Source organism: Poecilia reticulata, chromosome 17, assembly GCF_904066995.2.
Source record: "Poecilia reticulata chromosome 17, P_reticulata-male-v2, whole genome shotgun sequence".
Classification (NCBI taxonomy): Eukaryota; Metazoa; Chordata; class Actinopteri; order Cyprinodontiformes; family Poeciliidae; genus Poecilia; species Poecilia reticulata.
This window is the reverse complement of record NC_088846.1, coordinates 4,614,091-4,632,505: the sequence shown is the minus strand read 5'-3', so window position 1 is coordinate 4,632,505 and position 18,415 is coordinate 4,614,091. Positions and strand designations below refer to the sequence as shown.

At 39.0% G+C, this 18,415-nt stretch overlaps 1 protein-coding gene and 4 non-coding genes across 5 annotated transcripts; all 5 read right to left on the bottom strand.

Annotated features, from left to right (window-relative positions):
- Positions 1-6,868: 6,868 nt before the first annotated feature.
- eif4a2 (eukaryotic translation initiation factor 4A2) lies at positions 6,869-16,124 on the bottom strand. The gene is made up of 11 exons (XM_008433294.2): positions 16,004-16,124; positions 11,966-12,023; positions 11,729-11,861; positions 11,374-11,513; positions 10,812-10,980; positions 10,623-10,732; positions 9,547-9,690; positions 8,550-8,687; positions 8,388-8,477; positions 8,013-8,092; positions 6,869-7,689 (listed from the first exon to the last, which is right to left on the bottom strand). The coding sequence occupies exons 1-11, from the start codon at positions 16,030-16,032 to the stop codon at positions 7,545-7,547; spliced, it is 1,236 nt and encodes a 411-aa protein (XP_008431516.1). The 5' UTR covers positions 16,033-16,124; the 3' UTR covers positions 6,869-7,544.
- Positions 9,323-9,507, bottom strand: LOC145548172 (small nucleolar RNA SNORA81). The gene has a single exon (XR_014084464.1). It is a non-coding gene; the product is annotated as a small nucleolar RNA SNORA81 (small nucleolar RNA).
- On the bottom strand, positions 9,736-9,915 carry LOC145548173 (small nucleolar RNA SNORA81). The gene has a single exon (XR_014084465.1). It is a non-coding gene; the product is annotated as a small nucleolar RNA SNORA81 (small nucleolar RNA).
- On the bottom strand, positions 11,060-11,135 carry LOC145548174 (small nucleolar RNA SNORD2). Its single transcript, XR_014084466.1, has one exon. It is a non-coding gene; the product is annotated as a small nucleolar RNA SNORD2 (small nucleolar RNA).
- Positions 11,610-11,686, bottom strand: LOC145548175 (small nucleolar RNA SNORD2). The gene has a single exon (XR_014084467.1). It is a non-coding gene; the product is annotated as a small nucleolar RNA SNORD2 (small nucleolar RNA).
- Positions 16,125-18,415: the final 2,291 nt, after the last annotated feature.

The following is an 18,415-nucleotide window of genomic DNA, read 5'->3' as shown; positions in this document are numbered from 1 at the left end:
TTTAGATTTCTAAATGTAGAAAAAACCTGTTGAAAATCTGGCTTTTTTTTCTCTTGACAGGCTAAATAAACCAATTTTTTAAATTATTTACTGTGTAACTTCACAAACAGCATCATGTATATATTGAACTGAAGATGCAATCTGGAAAAGGCCTGTTGGATTCCACTAAAACTAAGCAGATGTTTTTGAGAAACTTTTAATAGAGGGTTCAACAGAGCAGAAGATTGTGTCGTCGGCATAAAGATGAATACATAAATCTACAACGGAACTTGCTGTACGAAAAGGGCTGGACCAACTGTTGAGCCCTGTGGGACACCGTTGGTTCTGACTGATTGATCATTTGAGAACCAGCTCTGCTTTGGGTTTTTTTTGGCTGTTAGTTTCTGTTATTTTCTCCTTTGATTGTTTGTCATATTTTTCCATTTAAGTTTATTGATTATGTCGATTCAGTTATCTTCATGGTTTGTGTTTTGGATTTGCGTCGCCAGATTAGTATTTCTTTCTGTTTGTTGTTCCGTTTTCTTTTCCCCCTTTCAGTTTCTTGGTTTCTGTTTGTTTTTTTACTTCTACACAGCAGCCATCCTGCTAACCGTCTCAGCTACTAACCACTTCCTAATTTGCCTCTGCTTGCTTCCTTCTCCAGCTGCATCCATTCACATCCTCTGGTTCGTTTGTCATTTCCAGTCTCTCTTTTCAATATATCACGCTCTGCGGTCTGACTGCTTTTGTTGTCATTGTGTTACCCTGCACTATTGTCCAAATGGAGTTTTTTTTTTTTTAATTAAATCCTGAAAACAGTAAAAAATACTCTCCCCACTCTGCAAATACTCTCCCCCTGCCCCATCTACTATTTTATAATAATTTCATAATATAAATGAATTATTTACTTATAAGTTATGAACTGCTTTTGTTAAGGTTACAGCCAGGATCAAATTCACACTCAGTCAAAAATCAAAGGTCATTTCACGTCTTGTTTTGGTCTCTGGTTTGCTTCTGGGTTTAAAATGGACCTGAAGGTAATTGTATAAATAATCTAGTCCAGATTTTCAGGATTGTAACTTTTATTCATTATTGTTCTTGATTTATCTACAAGATGTGTCAGAAATAAGACAAAATATTATGTTTTCAGTGGCTTTTGAGTTGGTTTGTTGTTTTCTATTTTATGCTACTATGGTCCTTTTAGTACACATTATTCTGCTATATTATTATTATTATTATTATTATTATTATTATTATTATTATTATTATTATTATTATTATTATTATTGTTGTGTCTGTTTTATTTGTCCCTACTTTATATCACTTTAGTTTTTTTTAACATGCTTTACGAATTAAATGAATTGGATTGTTTTTACGATTTACAGTTTATGCAAATGCAGATTGTGTAAGATTGAGACACTTAAGAAATGTTAAAACTTACTTAGTCATGAAAACTTCACTTGGTCTATTTTAAAATATGCCAGTTAATCAGTTTTTTTTTTGCTGACATCTGGTCTTTGTGCACCAGAATCTATTTTATATTAGGCTTACAGGTCTTATGTGTGTCTAAAACACAACACTTTGGTTTATCAGTATTGTGTGTATCATTAACACTTCTGTGTGTGTTCACCTTCCGTTTTTGAAGAAACATTATAGTGTGCCTTCTAGCCACCATGTATCATTTTATGGCATAATAAAGTAATTGTGTCATCTTCAATGATCAAAATGGTTCGTAATTTAACGCCTTGAAATTGGGCCTCTGTCTCTTTAAAAATCGCCTGCTCTTTCCGACACACCACCCTCAGGATGTCATCACATCAACATTCCTCTATTAGGAGTTTACAAATATTTGTTGGAGCATTGGACTGAGAAGTAGCTCCTATAATGAGCTGAGCAGATGCTCGGTTTGACCAGATGTTTGCTAATTGCTGTTGGCTAGTCTGAAGGAGCCAAGTGGGATATTTGTAGTGGAGGGCTGCTCTGTGAGGTGGAAGTTTGGACTGAGTGCCTGGTTGGCGCTCAGATTAAAGGATTTTGCAAACATGTATGAATTAAGTTTTTGAGGTGGGAATGACAATGTGAGAAAAAAATAAGTCTTTTTCTTTTTTTACCTAATACAGTCCCTTTAAAAAAATGCCATTTTGTTGCCTGCTCTCTCCTTTGGTCTTCATCATGTAATCAGACACCGGCTGGATTAGCTGTACAGCAGTCGGCTGATCCGGTTTCCAAGCAGCGCTCGCACAAAGAGAAGAGTCCAGGAGTCGGGACTTGACCATCTGCCTGGGTTTTACTGAGTCCCCTGACTGTTGCTTTATAAGTGAAGTGGCTTAAAAACGAGGATGGACATTTTTTAACTATTTATATATATATATATATTCAACATTGAAATAAGTTGCCCCTGCTTCGCCATCCTTCCATGCACCTGTTATTCATACCTCCTTCATTTCTGCAGGCTTTCTGTCTTCAGTGAATGAGGTGAGGAAGCCAAGTTAGGGATGAAATCATAGCTTCATATTTTATTATATCAAACCACTTGGGTAAAGTACATCGCCTAAAAAGTTGTTTTTTTCCACCAAGTCGATGCGGTAATGTGCCTTTAATGCAGCTTTCACATAGCAATGATTGCTACACCAGTTCCTTTCAACACAATTATCTTAATAGCAAAATGAAGACATAATGGTTAATAATGAATCAGAGCTCACTGCCTGCGGTGTGTGAAATGTACTGTGTTGGTCAAAATCAATAATTCAAATGCTCTCCAGTTTAATGCTTCTGAAACGAAGGAGAAGAAAAGAACACAAACTGCCATTTTTCTTTTTTTTATTTTATCATGAAAACTAAACATCAAGTGTGGAGACAATAGATATTTTTACATTGCCTAAAAATAAAAAAAATTAAAAAGTCAGTTTGTTTTTTAAAAATAAAGAGCTGTGGAAGGTTGCATTATTTTTGTTATGATTGGTGCAGGGTCCCGAAGGTGTGCTCCGAATGAACAGATCAACCACACCTGTGAAGAGGAGCACAAGTGCAGATACCACAACCACCTGCAACCCAGCGCGTGAGCCCCAGGGCCGTAACATGGGGGCTCGTCCGGGAGCAAAGGGGCAGCATTCTATAAAATTGAGTCAAAAGTTTCTTCAGATTTGTTGGAAGACTGACTGCTAGTGGAGATCCTTCTTGCCCACAGCATCACCATCCATGACGAATCTTTGAAGATTATTGGTTGATATGAATTTTGAATTTAATCTTATTTAATGCTTTTTTTATTGTGTCATCAGTGAAGTTTTTGATGTTAAAATGATGGTTTGAATGGAACAGTAGAAAAGCCAGAAACAACTGACAGTGTATGTAAACTTTTGACTGGAACGGTGGAGAAAGTCAAATTACATAAACTTGTTCCCTGAGGACCTCCCTCCCCCGCCCCACACCTCTATATTTTCTGCCGATACATAAATGTATTGCCAGGAGGCTTTTGTTTTATGACCATAAACCATTTTGGAAAGGAAGTTAATTTTCTGCTTTTACTGCTCTGGTTAGTATTTATTTATTTGTTATTTCTCCAGGTTTTGGACAGACAACTTCTTATTGGCATAAACCTCTTTTAATTTGGTAAAACTGAGTCTTTCTGTCCTGAATTTGTGGATCTGTCAGAAGCTGTTTTTGCTCTTTCATATTTTTTCAGAACTTCCCCATTTTTTTCCCCTTCCTCGTTGTATTTATTAACTGGTTATGAAATATCTTCACTTTTTCATAAACCTTTTGCATGATGTGGAACTTCCTCTTCGCAAACTGCATGCAATAACCTGCTCTGGTCAGTCTGTTTGTTGCAGAAATATAAGAATCAACCTGAACTTCCAACATTAGCTCACAGTGTGTCATAGTTGGAGGATTTTGTCGTTGAGTGCATTTTCATATTCACTGTAATATTTACATCTTGTAAACATGTCTACATTCCCCCCTTTATACAGAACTCTTCTCAGTGTGGATAATGACGGTGTCAAAATGAGTCCTTCCTCTGACACATTTCGGCTAAACATGACTCATTCAGGAAGTTTGTTTCTGATAGGAAATTAGAAGCATCTCTTTAAAGGTAATAACACCAGATGAGCATCAGTTTTTTTGTTGTTGTTTTTTTTAAAGTGTTTTTGTGAAAGTTGTCCGACTAAGCTTGAGTTTCAGCTGCAAAGAATGGGCAAAAATTTGCAACGATGCCTTTCCTTCAGTCAGTAGTATTGAACGAAAGAAAGGAATCATTTTCCCTTCCCTTTTACAATCACAATGTGTCAAGCGACGCCTATCAAATCCACCTTATTGATTTCCATCTGCATTGCTTCAAATATGTTGCTTCAACACAAAGACCCCATCACATAAAACCTCAAGCAGACACATTCCGGTCTGCTGTTGCACAGAACCAGAACTGCATGAGCCGGTCCTCTGACTGAGCAGAAGTGAAAGACAAAGTGAAAATAAACCACCAGATTCCAGACTACTGAAAAACGCACTGAGGAGATAGAGCCTATGTTTCCCTTTGTAGAGGAAGGGCCTTAATATTCCTCTTAACACGTACTTCAATGAGTTTTGATTGAAAAAGGTCTGAAAGGGGCAATATTATGTGCCTTCCAGCCACACAGAATCATTTTATAGCACAATTAAGTAAGTTATCTTCAGTTATTATAAAAAATGCTCAAATATAACTTAAAAGAAATTTGACTTCCTAATTAAGCTTCTTGAAATTGGGCCTCTGTCTCTTTAAGAAACTCTTTTCTCTTTTTGAGACTCCGCCTTCAGGAAGTCGTCACAACATGGCTCCTCTATTAACCCTTAAGCAATGTTTTTACCAGAGTTGCACTGAGAAGTTGCTCCTTTAATGAGCTCAACAGCTCCACCAGGTGTTTACTAATTGCTGCTGGCTAGTCTGACGGATCGGAGTGGGGGAGTCACTGGAGAGGGGGGCTCTGTTCGTCCTCAGAGGCGAAGCTGGGTCCACCCGGATGTTTTCCACAGCTGAATGGTTTCCATGGAGAGATTAAAGGATTTCTCAAACATGCATGAAAGAATCAAAGGAACACTCCTGGTATGTTTTTGATGAGAGAATAACGTAACATGATGCAAAGCTAAAGCAAAAAAGTTGATTTTACATCATATTGACTCCTTAAGGTCAATTATCAAAATGTGCTTGTTGATACTTTGCCCCTTTAAAAATGATAGGCTCCTGCCCCTTTAAATGTCACGCATGCTGTGTTGATGCATAAAAAACTGGTCTAATTGCTGCCAGGCTATTAAGACTTTTCTCACCACATCCTGTATCTTTCTTCTTTCTAAATGGTTGCTCTCCTATGGGAAACGATGAAACACAAAAACAACATTATCAGTGGACTCATTTAGAACAGCTCAGCTGTTTAACATTCTCCCGTCGTTTGGCTCTCTGAAAGCAAGACTGATTGAAATACTCGGAAATTTGAGTGAAACCAACTTACCAACTTAGTCACACACTGTCTTAGAAAAGGAGGGTAAGAAGCAAAAGATCATTAAAAAAGCAGGATTTTTTTTTTTTTTACAGAGTATTCAAGTATATCATTAGAAAGGTGGGTGGAAGAAAAATGTTTGGTAGAAAAAGGTGTGAATACAGCAGGGATAACTGCGTCACAGTTGCCATAAATTAAGACTTGAAAATAATGAATCTATATAACTCACCTTTTTTAACTGAATTATTAAAATAAATGATCAGAAACAAATTGGTCAATATAGATGGATTTATATTTATGTGTCAAACATCTTTTAAGCAAATGACATCTAAAACATTTTCTTTTTCAGGAGCTTTGGATGACGCTGAAGCTTCTGAATAACAATAATGAAATACTAACTACCAAAGCATAACATTTAATTGTTCAGATATTTATTCGAATGAACATTTAAAACTTCAAGGTTTTGTTCCCTTGATCCCTAAAGAGCGTCAAGCTTTCTACCTGCAGCCTTTTCACTGACCGAGTCAGACTGCAGAGGGCGCACAACGTCCAAATCGAATGCTGTGCTATAGATGGTTCAATGGAATTGTGGGTAATGTAGTCAAGAGGTTGTAAAAGAAAAAGGCTTAGTGGATTTTAAAAATACTGAATCAGCCCTTTAGTTGTGCATGGAGTCGTAACTTGTACAGTATGTCCAAATGAGATACCGTCTTCACTCTCCAGGAATATTTTAGTGCATCTACTGTGTGCACCACAGGAGGGCGCCATTTCCCACTGCCTGGCCATTAAAGCAAATTGGAATTTTGTTCTCGGCCCAGATGACGTTACTACTTAACACCAGTTTTATAATAGAGTATATTATACTCTTGTGTTTATAGAGTATAATGTGAATACTCTATAAACACAACCCAAAAGATCTGTTCATCTTCAAAACCATTTTTGAAACCTTTGCCCATATGTAGAAAATTTAGTTGACTACAGAAGTCAGGTAAAAGTAGGTAAAGTTGACTTGTATAATTCCAATCCAAAATATTAGCATGGAAATCACAACACACTTACTAAATCATATTTACTCCCATTCATGACTGCAGTTTGTAGGATTTTAAATCCATTAACCATGCCACAATTACCACTAAAGAATGTAAACTTTCTGCAAACTTATGACAAAAGTAAATATAGATTAATGCAATTTTTAATTGGGGTTTACTTTCATAAGATATTTTTGCCTTAACAAATTACAGCAAAAATTACCCACATTTAGATTCTACAGACAATACAGCTGATTTACCCCTGGTTGCCTGTAGAGGGAGCTCTACACCATCCAGTCAAGTTTCTAAACTAGAAAGTATTAATCTTATAAAAACAAAACTGATCTATGACCCTCACACATTCACCGATCTAGAGGCCAACGACAGCACAATATATTTACTTACAGCAATTTCTGTTTATTAAGACATTCATACACTTCAGGAGAGGAGGGGAGAAAAGAAGGAGTCAGTGGGGAGTGGAAATGGCAATATACTCTGTTAAGGGTAAAACCACGGCAGCAAAATATGGCCAACCTGTAAGGAACTCTGATATAGCATGTGGGATTAAAAAAAATATATATGGTACATTTAAATTAAACACATTCACAAAAGAAACTAAAAAAAGCAAGTGAATCTACAGTATAACATGACAAGTGCCTCTATTAATCAGGCCCACAAGACATCGCACATATGTTAGCATAACATAATTTGCAGACTTTATACAGCACTTATACCTTTTAGTCCACAAGTAGGTTACTAAACGGTGGAGAACATCGAATACACGCATCTTATTTAAACATGAAAAGAAATACCTGATAAGGACCCTAATGTTTACACGCCCCATGGCTCTGTAGCTCCAACCAGCCGGCCGACGAGGTCAGAACTTACAACTGTCCAGGAGGGAACACCATATGAGTCACCTCGCTTTTAACGCACACCAAAAATCTGATCCAAGGTTTAGCATTGAGAAGTTGCTTTTTTTTCTCCCTCGAATAATATAAGCACAATGCAAGTGGACGATCGCTATCACTGCGTAAAAAAAGAAAAAAAAAAAGAAGATAGATCTCAGGGCTCAAATCAGGTCGGCCACATTCATGGGCATCTCCTCCACAGTGGTGTTGTAAAACGTCTCGATGTCTCGAAGAATCCTCTTGTCCTCCTCGGTGACGAAGTTGATGGCAACTCCTTTTCTGCCGAAACGGCCGCCGCGACCGATTCTGTGGAATGACGAGGAGCCGTGTTAGTCCACAGCACAGCTACGCGGTTCAACAACAGACCCGCCAAGATGTGGAGAGGGTATTTTGTGATTATTTCAGCCTAAAATTACTGATTTTGTGGCCCTTATTTTTCAGAAAAGTTGCATATTTTTAAGCATTATTGTTTGGAATTACAAGAAAAGTTGAAGTTGCTGCAAAAAGAAGGTTTTAGCATATATAGTCAATATATAAAGTGCAAACAACATTTTCATGGACCTTGTTGAAAAGGCAATCTTGACAAATAAAATCATGTTGAGAGGAGAACTTGAACTGCTTCAACTCACCTGTGAATGTAATTCTCACGATTTGTAGGAAGGTCATAGTTGATGACCAGGGAAACCTGCTGAACGTCGATCCCACGAGCCTAGAAAGAACACACTCATGTGAAACCAGCACCAAATCCCACAGATCAACAAAGTTCACGTTTCAGAATGTCGCCCGTGTTTAAGTAGCAGGTTCCCACGTCAGCAGAACCCACTGTGGAGAACGAGCCTCAATCTCCCCAACGTTCCACCTGCTTGGCCATTTTTAGACTTCTGCAGCATTTTAAAGCATTTGGGTTGCTTTCAGAATAATAGTTTTAAAAAAATATATATATACATAGATATATATATATATATATATAATAATAAAAAAAAAGTTTATCATTTGATACTAACCAGAAGATCAGTGGTAATCAACACTCTGCTGGACCCAGAACGAAACTCTCTCATAATTACATCTCGCTCCTTCTGGTCCATGTCTCCATGCTGTGAATTAAACAGTCGCTTAGCTGAGGAAAAACCAAGCTAACATGCTAACGGGCTAACTGGACGCCATACCAGAGCAGATACTGTGAAGTCCCTAGCGTGCATCTTCTCAGTCAGCCAGTCGACTTTTCTCCTGGTGTTGAGGAAGATGACCGCCTGGGTGATGGTCAGAGTCTCATACAGATCACACAGAGTGTCCAGCTTCCACTCCTACAGACAGACAGAATGGACCAACGTTACCGACGGGTCACAGCCCGACGCTGCAGCAACACTGGGTTTAAACTAGGCCTGGACCACATGGCGGCAAAACACCAAGTGTTTCACATCAGTCAGTAGATAATTATTTTTTAGTTTTTTGTTCTAAATATCTGAAATAATGCCAAACTGGTGCCGTGATATTTCCTGTTTATATTTAAGCAGTTATGAGGCAAGGTGGGAAAAACAGGTTGTTGCTAGGTAACAAAAAAGAAGTTAGTTGCCTCCGATTCAGAATGAGAAGTATTTTGGAAAATGTAGGCAGAAGAAAGGCTCTAGCCACTCAACCTCTCACAGACGGATAAGCTGGGTAGGTGGCATCAACTAACTCACTCTTTGGTTACCTAGCAACAACCTGTATGCCAACTTGCGCAGCAGCAGTTTCAGCTTTCAGCAATAAACAGTGTGGAGTAAAAACTGTGGAAAATGCAGGTTACAAGTTGGGCAGCATTTCATACACTTAAAAACCAAAAACTAATCAATAATTATTGATACCGACTTGAGTTTTTCAGTCCTATTGTCCAGCCCAAGTGCATCACCATATGTGTGACTGATTTACTGTCCAGTTCTAATTAAAACACACACACAGGATGTGTAACACAGGATCTTGAGACTGAGGAGAGTGGACATTAAGAAAGCGGTCCCTCCCAGCCTCGTGTGTGACCCCGTGAACTTTAGTTTCCTTCCCTGGTGTACCCATGCTTACACGGCCACAGGAGTCGAACCCGGCCGGGTCGACTCGCGCGGTTTGAGCAGGGTGCTTTAGAGAGAAGAGGTGGACTGGATGGAACGGAGGGCAGACGTGCAAACCAACCTCTCTCTCCACGTTAATGTAGAACTGCTTGATGCCCTCCAGAGTGAGCTCCTCCTTCTTCACCAAGATGCGGACGGGGTCGCGCATAAACTTCTTGGTCACCTCCAACACGTCAGCGGGCATGGTGGCGGAGAGCAGGACCACCTGGAGAGGGAGGAAGTGTTAAGAGTGGAGGCGACGCAGACGATTGGCTGTAGCACTTCACCTCGAGACAGCAGCCAATGAACATTAAGAAAGAGGTTCGGCTGTGTCTCGTTTGCGGTTTGGTGCACGATGATCTCCTTCTGCGTGAAACTCTGCTGGCATTATTGTGTCAAACAGATCAACTGGGTCACACAATTACAGCAGACTTCTGTAGATGCAGAAGGATGGTCAGTGAAGTCAGGAATGCTTCCTGATTTCACTGCAAATTTACACTTTCTGGTAAAATTTGACCAAATGTAAACAGTAAAACTGAATTTATGGCAATTGCAACACAGATGATTTTTAAATATAAACTCTTAAATAAATAAATAAAAACTGAGAAAGATGAGGAGGGTTAAAGCCAGAGCTGGGCGATAAACTGATTTTTATCAATGTATCAAATTTTTGCTTTGTTCCAAGATTTTAGTTTTAGGAAAATGTGGACATCATCATCATCATCATCATGAATTTAGCAGTGGTTGACTTTGAAACAATTGTGCAAGCTGAATCCATTTTGGTGGGGGCAAAAAGTGCAAACTAAGCCTTTTTCCCCCCTCAGTAAACACTTTTCTCATAGAAAGATGGAACATTTTTATCTTAATATTGTGGCTATATTCTCATAATTAAACAAATTTTTGAAACCAGACCCCAATACTCCATCATACAACTCAAAGGGATGTTTGAAATGAAGGTCACTTTTTGAAAATGTGGTAATTTGTAATTTTATTTTATTTTTTTAGAAAACAAAGAGCAAAAAAATAATTTCATTTTTAAGCCTCATCACCCAGCTCTAGTTAAACCTGAATATGAAGTGAATGAAAGGACAGGTGGATAAAGGAGAAACAAACATGGACAGGTTATGGACAGACAGAGTAAAATCTGGAGTTATATACTTGAATGTTTGTGCTGAGCTTCTGGAAGATCTCATAGATCTGATCCTTAAACCCTCGACTCAACATCTCATCAGCTTCATCCAGAACAAACATCTTGATCCATTTTGGAGCTGAAAGATAAAATAAAAACTGTTCAAATGTGCCAATTAGAGGTTAAAAATCCACAATGCTACAGGCTGCGTTGCTTACACAGATGCCTCCTGTTGAGCATGTCGTACACGCGGCCCGGCGTACCCACCACTATGTGAGGGGCCTCGGCCTGGAGTTTCTGAATTTCACTGCGGAGGTTGGTGCCTCCGATGCAGGCGTGGCAGGTCGCCCCCATGTAGTCACCCAGAGCCAGAATGACCTTCTGGATCTGCGGAGGAGAGAGACGAGCACGGGTTCAGGACGGCCGAGTGCAGACCGGCAGTCCAGACGAGTTCAAAACATCGACTCAGTGATCAGTAAGTCAGAAAGGAACTCTCCATCTCAAGAGTCAGTCCCGAAAGATGGTATACCATCACATCACTCAGCTCTCCACAGACACAAAGAAACTCAGCAAAATGATCTTTCAGGCCGATGCAGCCATGGACAGAGACTACACCAAGCCACACAAAGATTTTCTTAAAAAACAAAACAAAACAAAAAAAGGTTCAGAAATTTGTGACAAATCCATAAAAGATGGTACCTTCGCATCTGAACAGTGTCCTCAGTATGCTGCCTAGGTCTGAGACACTGTTGAGGTCACATGACCTCAGGAACAGCATACCTGCTGAGCCAGCTCTCTGGTGGGAGCCAACACCAGAGCCTGAGTCTCCTTCTGCTCAATGTCCAGCTGCTGCAAGATAGAGATGGCAAACGTGGCTGTCTTGCCAGTTCCTGACTGGGCTTGGGCAATGACATCGTAGCCTAACGGTGAGGAAACACATTTAATATCCCTTCATAGAGCATCCTCACACAACAGAGGCACAACTACAGAAAGTCAGCGTTAAATCGGACGATATTGAGTGATCAGTAAGGTAATAAAAAGTATCCCCATTTGTTGGGTAAGTCCCGAAAGATGGTTAAACATCACTTCACTCAATCACAAGGCGCTGCCCCCGAGTTCAGCTCGATGCCTGTACCTTTGATGCACGGGATGATGGCCCTCTGTTGAATGGCAGACGGCTTTTCAAAACCATAAGCGTATATTCCCCTGAGAAGAGACTCCTTCAGGTTCATATCATCAAAATTGTCTGTAATCTCATTCCAGTTGCTCTGGATTGGCAAGAAAGAAAGAAAAAATTATAATTGAGAATGTCTGAAATCATTACGTGTCCCTACATTAGCAGTGGAGTGAAAAAATTGTGTTTTGGATTCACCTCGATGACACCATCAGGCTCCATTCCTTCTGGCCCCCCATGGTCTCTGTCTCTTGAGCTGTTTGGGAAGAAAACAAATCTGATAAATGTCTTGCTTGTACGTCGCTCAGGTAAGCAGCCTTATCCAATTTTCAGTTTCTCCTACATGCGATTGATCATGGCGCACCTTCAGGATTAAGTTTGTTTTAGAATATGCTAAAATATAAAGCAAAACCAACACAGCCGGCTCCTGTGCGCCACTGTCGAGAGTGAAGTATAACTAGATGACAGTTCGAAGTAGAGGAACAGAAACGTACCTAAGGAAAGTTGAGATGAAGGCATTTTTAGTCCAAGTATGTAAAAACGACCCTAACTTTAAGATGGTCACATTCTTAAAATAATGGCCTAAGTCTTTTTTGCCAAAAGATGATTTAGGTATAATAAAGAAAGATTTAGGCCATTATTTTGAACAACAGTAACGTGATTGATATGTTGGCCATTATGTGTAAGGTTTCAGACATGTTCTGAAGGCTCCCTCGCCCCCCCCCCCAAAAAAAAAATTCCTATAGGAACCCCTCATTTTTATCTGTATTAACATCTCATCTCACCCTTTGGCCCTCAACTTTGGATCTTTTTGTTTAAAGGGGTAGGATGCATCAGGTTACCTTAAGTATAGAAAAAGCAGAGGGGAATTAGTAATATTTTCCCCCCACAAGTACACTTTAAATTCTGCACTTAAAAATATGTATAAAGTAAATATCTTATTTTTTTAATGGAAATGAACTGATCAGGGTTTTTTGCCTATAAAGATTACAATTCCATCAATTTTAATTTAATATTTGTTCTAAAATAAAAGTGACAAAAATGTGTTGTACTTTGAACCCAACTGAAAATTAATCCCATCAATTAATGTATAAAGCAGCGTATTTCAACCACTGTGCCATGAGTGATCGTCAGGTGTGCCGTGGAAATGATCCAATTTCACCTACCATATTTTCCGGACTATAAGCTGCTACTTTTTTCCTACACTGTGAACATGCAGTTTTTCTGTGTATTTTTCTTCAACCACCAGGGGGCTCTTTAGCAGGAAGTGAATCATTGGAAGTCAAAATTGGAAATCAAAGAAAGAGCAAATTTTCATTTAGAACAAGCACATGCTAGCATGGCTGCGGATAAATGTTTTCAAACTCATATGATGCAGCTTCTAAGTTGAGGAGTATCAATCTGGCAGTACAGGAGGGAAATAGAGCCGCTGCACATAAACTCGGCGTGAACAAAACCGGATTTGGAGACTGAGAACTGCGTCCTTTATATATCCAGCAGTTATTAGGAAGCAGCCCTCTGCTGGGTCCTTATGGGAAACAGAGCGGCAGAGATACCAGCGGCCTGTAGCCCGGTGCGGCTGATATATGCAAGTTTACGGGAAGGGGGAATAAAAAAAAATTTGAAGGTGCGGTTTATAGTATGGTGCGCTCATAGACCGGAAAATACAGTAATTGGTCTTAAAAGATTTTTTGAAAACGAATGAAATTATCTGCAAATAATGCCATCTTTGAGTGTCTCTGCTGTAGTAGTGACTAGCGGTGTAATCATGTAATTTTATTATCATTAGATGGCAGTAGGTACAGAGCATTTTACATTAAAGCAAGAGAATTAGTGATGCATGAATGTTACTGCATTCATGCATCACACACGACAGTGTTGTGGCACTGTTCAGGTGTATTTTTGAAGTGGACATGTTAAGTGCAATTTTAAATAAATGTAAAATATGATAAAAATAATTTTTGTGTCATTTGATTCCTATTCAAGACACTTTGATAAAAATTACTATATATGTAATATAGGCGGCTACAGAGTATCTTTGTTTACATTTTTGGTTGGTGGTGTGCCTCGTGATTTTTTCAATTAAAACAATGTACCTTGGCTCAAAAAAGGTTGAAAAACACTGATATAAAGAAGTTCAAGGGTAAAAAGGTTACAAAAAAGTCCAATTCCATTTCCTTGCACATATGAGACATATTTCACCACACATGAATGCACACACACCTAAACATGCACACAAACCCACTCTTTCACTATTCTCTTTACTTCACTAGGAAGCTGCCAGAAAGCAGGTGTTCATACAACTTTTGACAGGAACCTTTTCTGTTCCCCTGGGCAAACTCCACCCATACTGAGTGGACACTCAGTAGAAGTATTGGGGGAACATAAATACTCTCTGCAAGGGAGTCCTAACCACATTACACAATGAAGGTAGATGTAATGTCGTCACCGTCAGAGATCAGGAAATGAGCCGCAGGGCAATAAAAAGATGACGACAACCCTGGAAGCTCTGGAACTTCTTGTTGATCATTCCAGGGCCGACTAGGATGGCAGAAACTCACATCACAGACATCAAGTCAGACTTTGAGCTACTCGTGCAATACAGAAAATCATTCTTGAAATGACAACTCTAAAAGGAAGGCGAGTTTTTGGAGAGAACAGGAATGAGTTGGACCAGATGCATTTACATGCATATTTGGGGGGTGTGGAGGGTCCTCATTCTGACCAGAGTTTATAAGTCAAAGGATGAATCAACAGCCAGTCTAAGGGATGCAGAGACAGGTAGGGTAATATTTCGGGCCATAATGTTTCTGGAGACTTTTCTCCAGACTAATGATTTGACAATCGATGGGCAAGACAAACTAGCAGCTAATTGAACAGTGTAGAACATGTGTGTTGTAACTTCCCCTGTTATATAACACAGGCCCTAATGTCAGTGGATGAAAGTCTTGTGGCATTCATAAAGATCACCCCTGGCATTCAGAGGCCGCTGCTCATTTACAGAATATATGCCTTCCACACCAGCTAAATATGACATAAAAATCTGGACAACATGTGATGAAAAACCCAGTTATGTTTTGAACATGCAGGTTTAAACTGGAAATCCAGCTGGAGGATCATCTTCAGGACTCATTTGTCTTGATTTTAATCAGCGGGTCAATTTGACCCAGAGCAGAATAGTGTCTCAAGTTCAATTATAAAGATCACCCCTTCAAAAAAAAATCTAAATGTTATATTTAAAAAATTACAAAAAAATCACTTTCAAGGATAGTTGGTGTAATTTTGTGTTTTTTCAGTGGGCATAAAAAATGTAAATCACATTTTTTTTATGTCCAAATGAGTAAATTGTCGTTATTGATCCTTTATTTGTGAGAAATAAAAAACATCATTGCACAAATATTGATGGAAATGGTTAGTATTGGAGTTAATAATCTGATACAAAAAAAGTTTTGGAGGAATGTTTTTGGTTTCTGACACTATAGCATGACTAAACACTCTCCGGGTCAAATTGACCCACGAACATTATTGCTGTACCTCAGAAACGAACATAACAGGAGGGTTAAGTGAAAAAACCATATTACACGTGTAGTGAGTGTGCCCGGAGCGGTCCGGGTCACGCCCAGAGTATCTCATTACCATAGCCCGGAGCCTCAGTGGGCGCACGTGTCAAATTCCACGAGCCGGCCGTCTACTACCTGCCCGAAAAGTTTTTGGTTATATAACCTCAGAAGGGTTCGTTTAACCCCGGGAGAACAAGAGCCACAAGCCCCAATTCGGGTGTGTTCCGCGTATTTCAACATGGAGTTCCGTGTGTGCGCCTGTATCGCTGATGGCCAATATGTCGGATAATTGGGCCTGTACGGGCAATGGTGGCTTCTACCTAGAACTAGGCCGAAAAGCACCCTGGGCCAGCGGTTCCTGTGGCAAGCACCCGCCACTTTAATAAAGAAATAAAAACTTCTATGTAAGGAAAGACGAGTGTTAACAGAAGCTAACGTTAATTAAAAACCTTAACGACTAATGCAAATAATGCATCATAACGTTAATTTATAGCAGTGGTATTTCACTGCGGCTAACTGCTACGCTAGCAAACAAATCACTTCGAAAGCAGTTGGGCCTAACTGACTCGATATAAACTAATACGTTGTCATGCAACTTACTGAACACTTCCGGCCGTTCGGGTACAGTTAAATATTAGTCTATGTCTCAGAAAAATCTCCAAATGTAGCTCTTTACCTGTTGTAATCAGCAGAATCGCTAGACATGATCCGTTCACCACTTCAGCATGCGACTGAAAAGATCGCTGATGGCGACGCCAACTGCCTTTAATGCGGCTGGACTATTTTCGCTGGCATTTCTTATGCCCAGTTTTATTGGAAAAATAGTGGCAGTTAACTGAATTATTGCATTTACCACCATTAACTTTGTATGATAACATAATATCAAAATGAATATTTTATTAAGTGATAATATATTTTAAAATGTACAGACTACATTTCTCAGCGGAAGGATAATGCAGTAATAGGTAGTGCATCGACTGCTACAGCGTCTCTAACAGGTCAAAACTCGGCGTGACAAGGTTGTGCAATAATTTTAGAGCTAGTTCTCTGTTAGGGATAAAGAGTTGGAGAAATGAAATACTTTCAGAACAAAATAAACATTTTGTCATTACATATTTTATAGATATTTAAATAAACACAATCAACGTGCGGAAATAACACAACTTTGCGATACCTAAATTACCCAACGGTTTTTGTTCTTATAATAATTTAAATCACATTTTTAAAACCAGACATTGTCAAAAAAAAACCTGTTTGTACATAGAAACCTGTATTGGCAATCTCTGATCCTTTATTCAGGAAGAGTTACACACTGTTTAAATATCATGTAACCACAATCACGCTATCCTATCTTGCACTTAGACTTTCTAATATTTCTTGCTCCGTCGGAACACATCCAGCATCATCATACAATGATGTCTGTGCACAACTTAAATTATAATTTCAGTATTCTGATGCAGAAGAATGAAGAAAGTCTTAACAAAAGCACTTCTAGTTAGAAGTCACTCGTTAGTGACTAAGTGATTAATCTTAAATGTTGGAACGCAAACAGAACATACAAAACCAGAATGTTGTGATTACCATTTTGACCTTTTAGATTTTCTCTCATCAAAACATGGTACAAACTTTATATATAGACTTAAATACACACCTCTCCACTATTTAAATCAAAGTCCAGCAGCATGTTGCAGAGAAACCACAGATGTTTGTGTAGCCATCAACAACTTTGCTAAACCAGTTTCTGGTTTGTGTTCGGGATCGTTGTCTTGTTGGCACTCAGTTTTGAAGATGTGACATTTTAAAACAGGCGTTTCTTTCTTGGACAGTATCTGTCAGTATAAAACTTATTTTAGAGTAGAGTCACTCTGGTGATTCCTGGATTGCTTCCAAACATCATGACTGATGTTGTTTCATATGAGGTTGTCAGAATGGCTTCTATTCTAGACGAGGTTTGACCTGCCGAGCCACAACCACAATAAATTGGGTTCAATGGAGTCAATGTGAGGCTTTTACATCAACATTGTAATACCTAACTAGTTTTCTTTTCATAAAAAAAATATATGCACATTTTTTAGTTTTCATTAACATAAGTGATTGAGTAACTTAACTTGTGCCATTTCAGTGAATGTAACTTAATCATGACTTCACATTAACAGACCAATATCAGATTTTAGCATAATACCAATTTTCAATGCAAATATCATCTATCTATGCTTTTGTGTCTCAGTTAAATATTTAGGTAAAACTTTGTATTTGTATATGTTCTCCTTGTGAACCTGTGAAGAAACTGTTTTAATAAAAGAGAAGAATGTGTCTGCCACTCCTTTTGTGTTTCTTTCTTGCGTTTTTAATCAAATCGGTTCCCATGGAGGTCAAAGAAAACAGTTTTTCAAAGGGTTAATTTAAAAATTGTTCGTGCGTAAAAATATCTGTGCGTGTGTAATACTGGATTTGTAAACCTTAAAAATAAAATAAATCTTCCCCTACGCCTATAAATGTTGAAAAAGTACACAAAAGTCACAAAACTGCATTTACACACAGATCAGGTGACGAGTGCACGAGTACTTTTGAGACTCGTTTCACGCTTCGGGGAAGATCCCAGAATCGTGTGTGGATGGTGCGTTTACATGCTAGTAAAAACTGGGTCATCTGAGTTTTGCTCTGAGTACTTTTATCCTCTAATCGTTTCTCACTGTGCTTGTGCCGAAGTGGCAAATACGTTAGTTCAGTGGAAAACGGAATATCTCAGCACTTCCTTATAAAATCCTAAAATTGTTCATATATATTGTGCATTTTTGAGCAGTACAGGAGACAAAGTGATCTGAAAAACGACCACTGGGTGGCGGAATGGTTCGCTGGCCGGAAAAATACCCAGGCAAACCCGGAAGCAAGACGGAGCGTCCCGGTGGTCTGCCCTCTGGCCTCGGGGGCCGGTACCGCCCCCGTTGAGAAACGCTGCACTATGCGCGGCATTGTTTATTAATTAATCAGAAAATAAGTCTGATTAATTAATAATCAGACTTATTATTGTTTGGAACCACATCCAGAATTTAGGATGCTGAAGTGACTAAACCTTCATCAATGCAGA

What these genes read in the sequence shown, in the direction of transcription:
- eif4a2 (XM_008433294.2), bottom strand. Translation starts at nt 16,032, where the DNA reads ATGTCTAGCGATTCTGCTGATTACAACAG. An exon ending in GCTCAACAGGAGGCATCTGT is followed by an intron (nt 10,733 to 10,811) that starts GTAAGCAACGCA and finishes TTTATCTTTCAG; the next exon opens with CTCCAAAATGGATCAAGATG. An exon ending in TGATTACCACTGATCTTCTG is followed by an intron (nt 8,093 to 8,387) that starts GTTAGTATCAAA and finishes TGTTCTTTCTAG; the next exon opens with GCTCGTGGGATCGACGTTCA.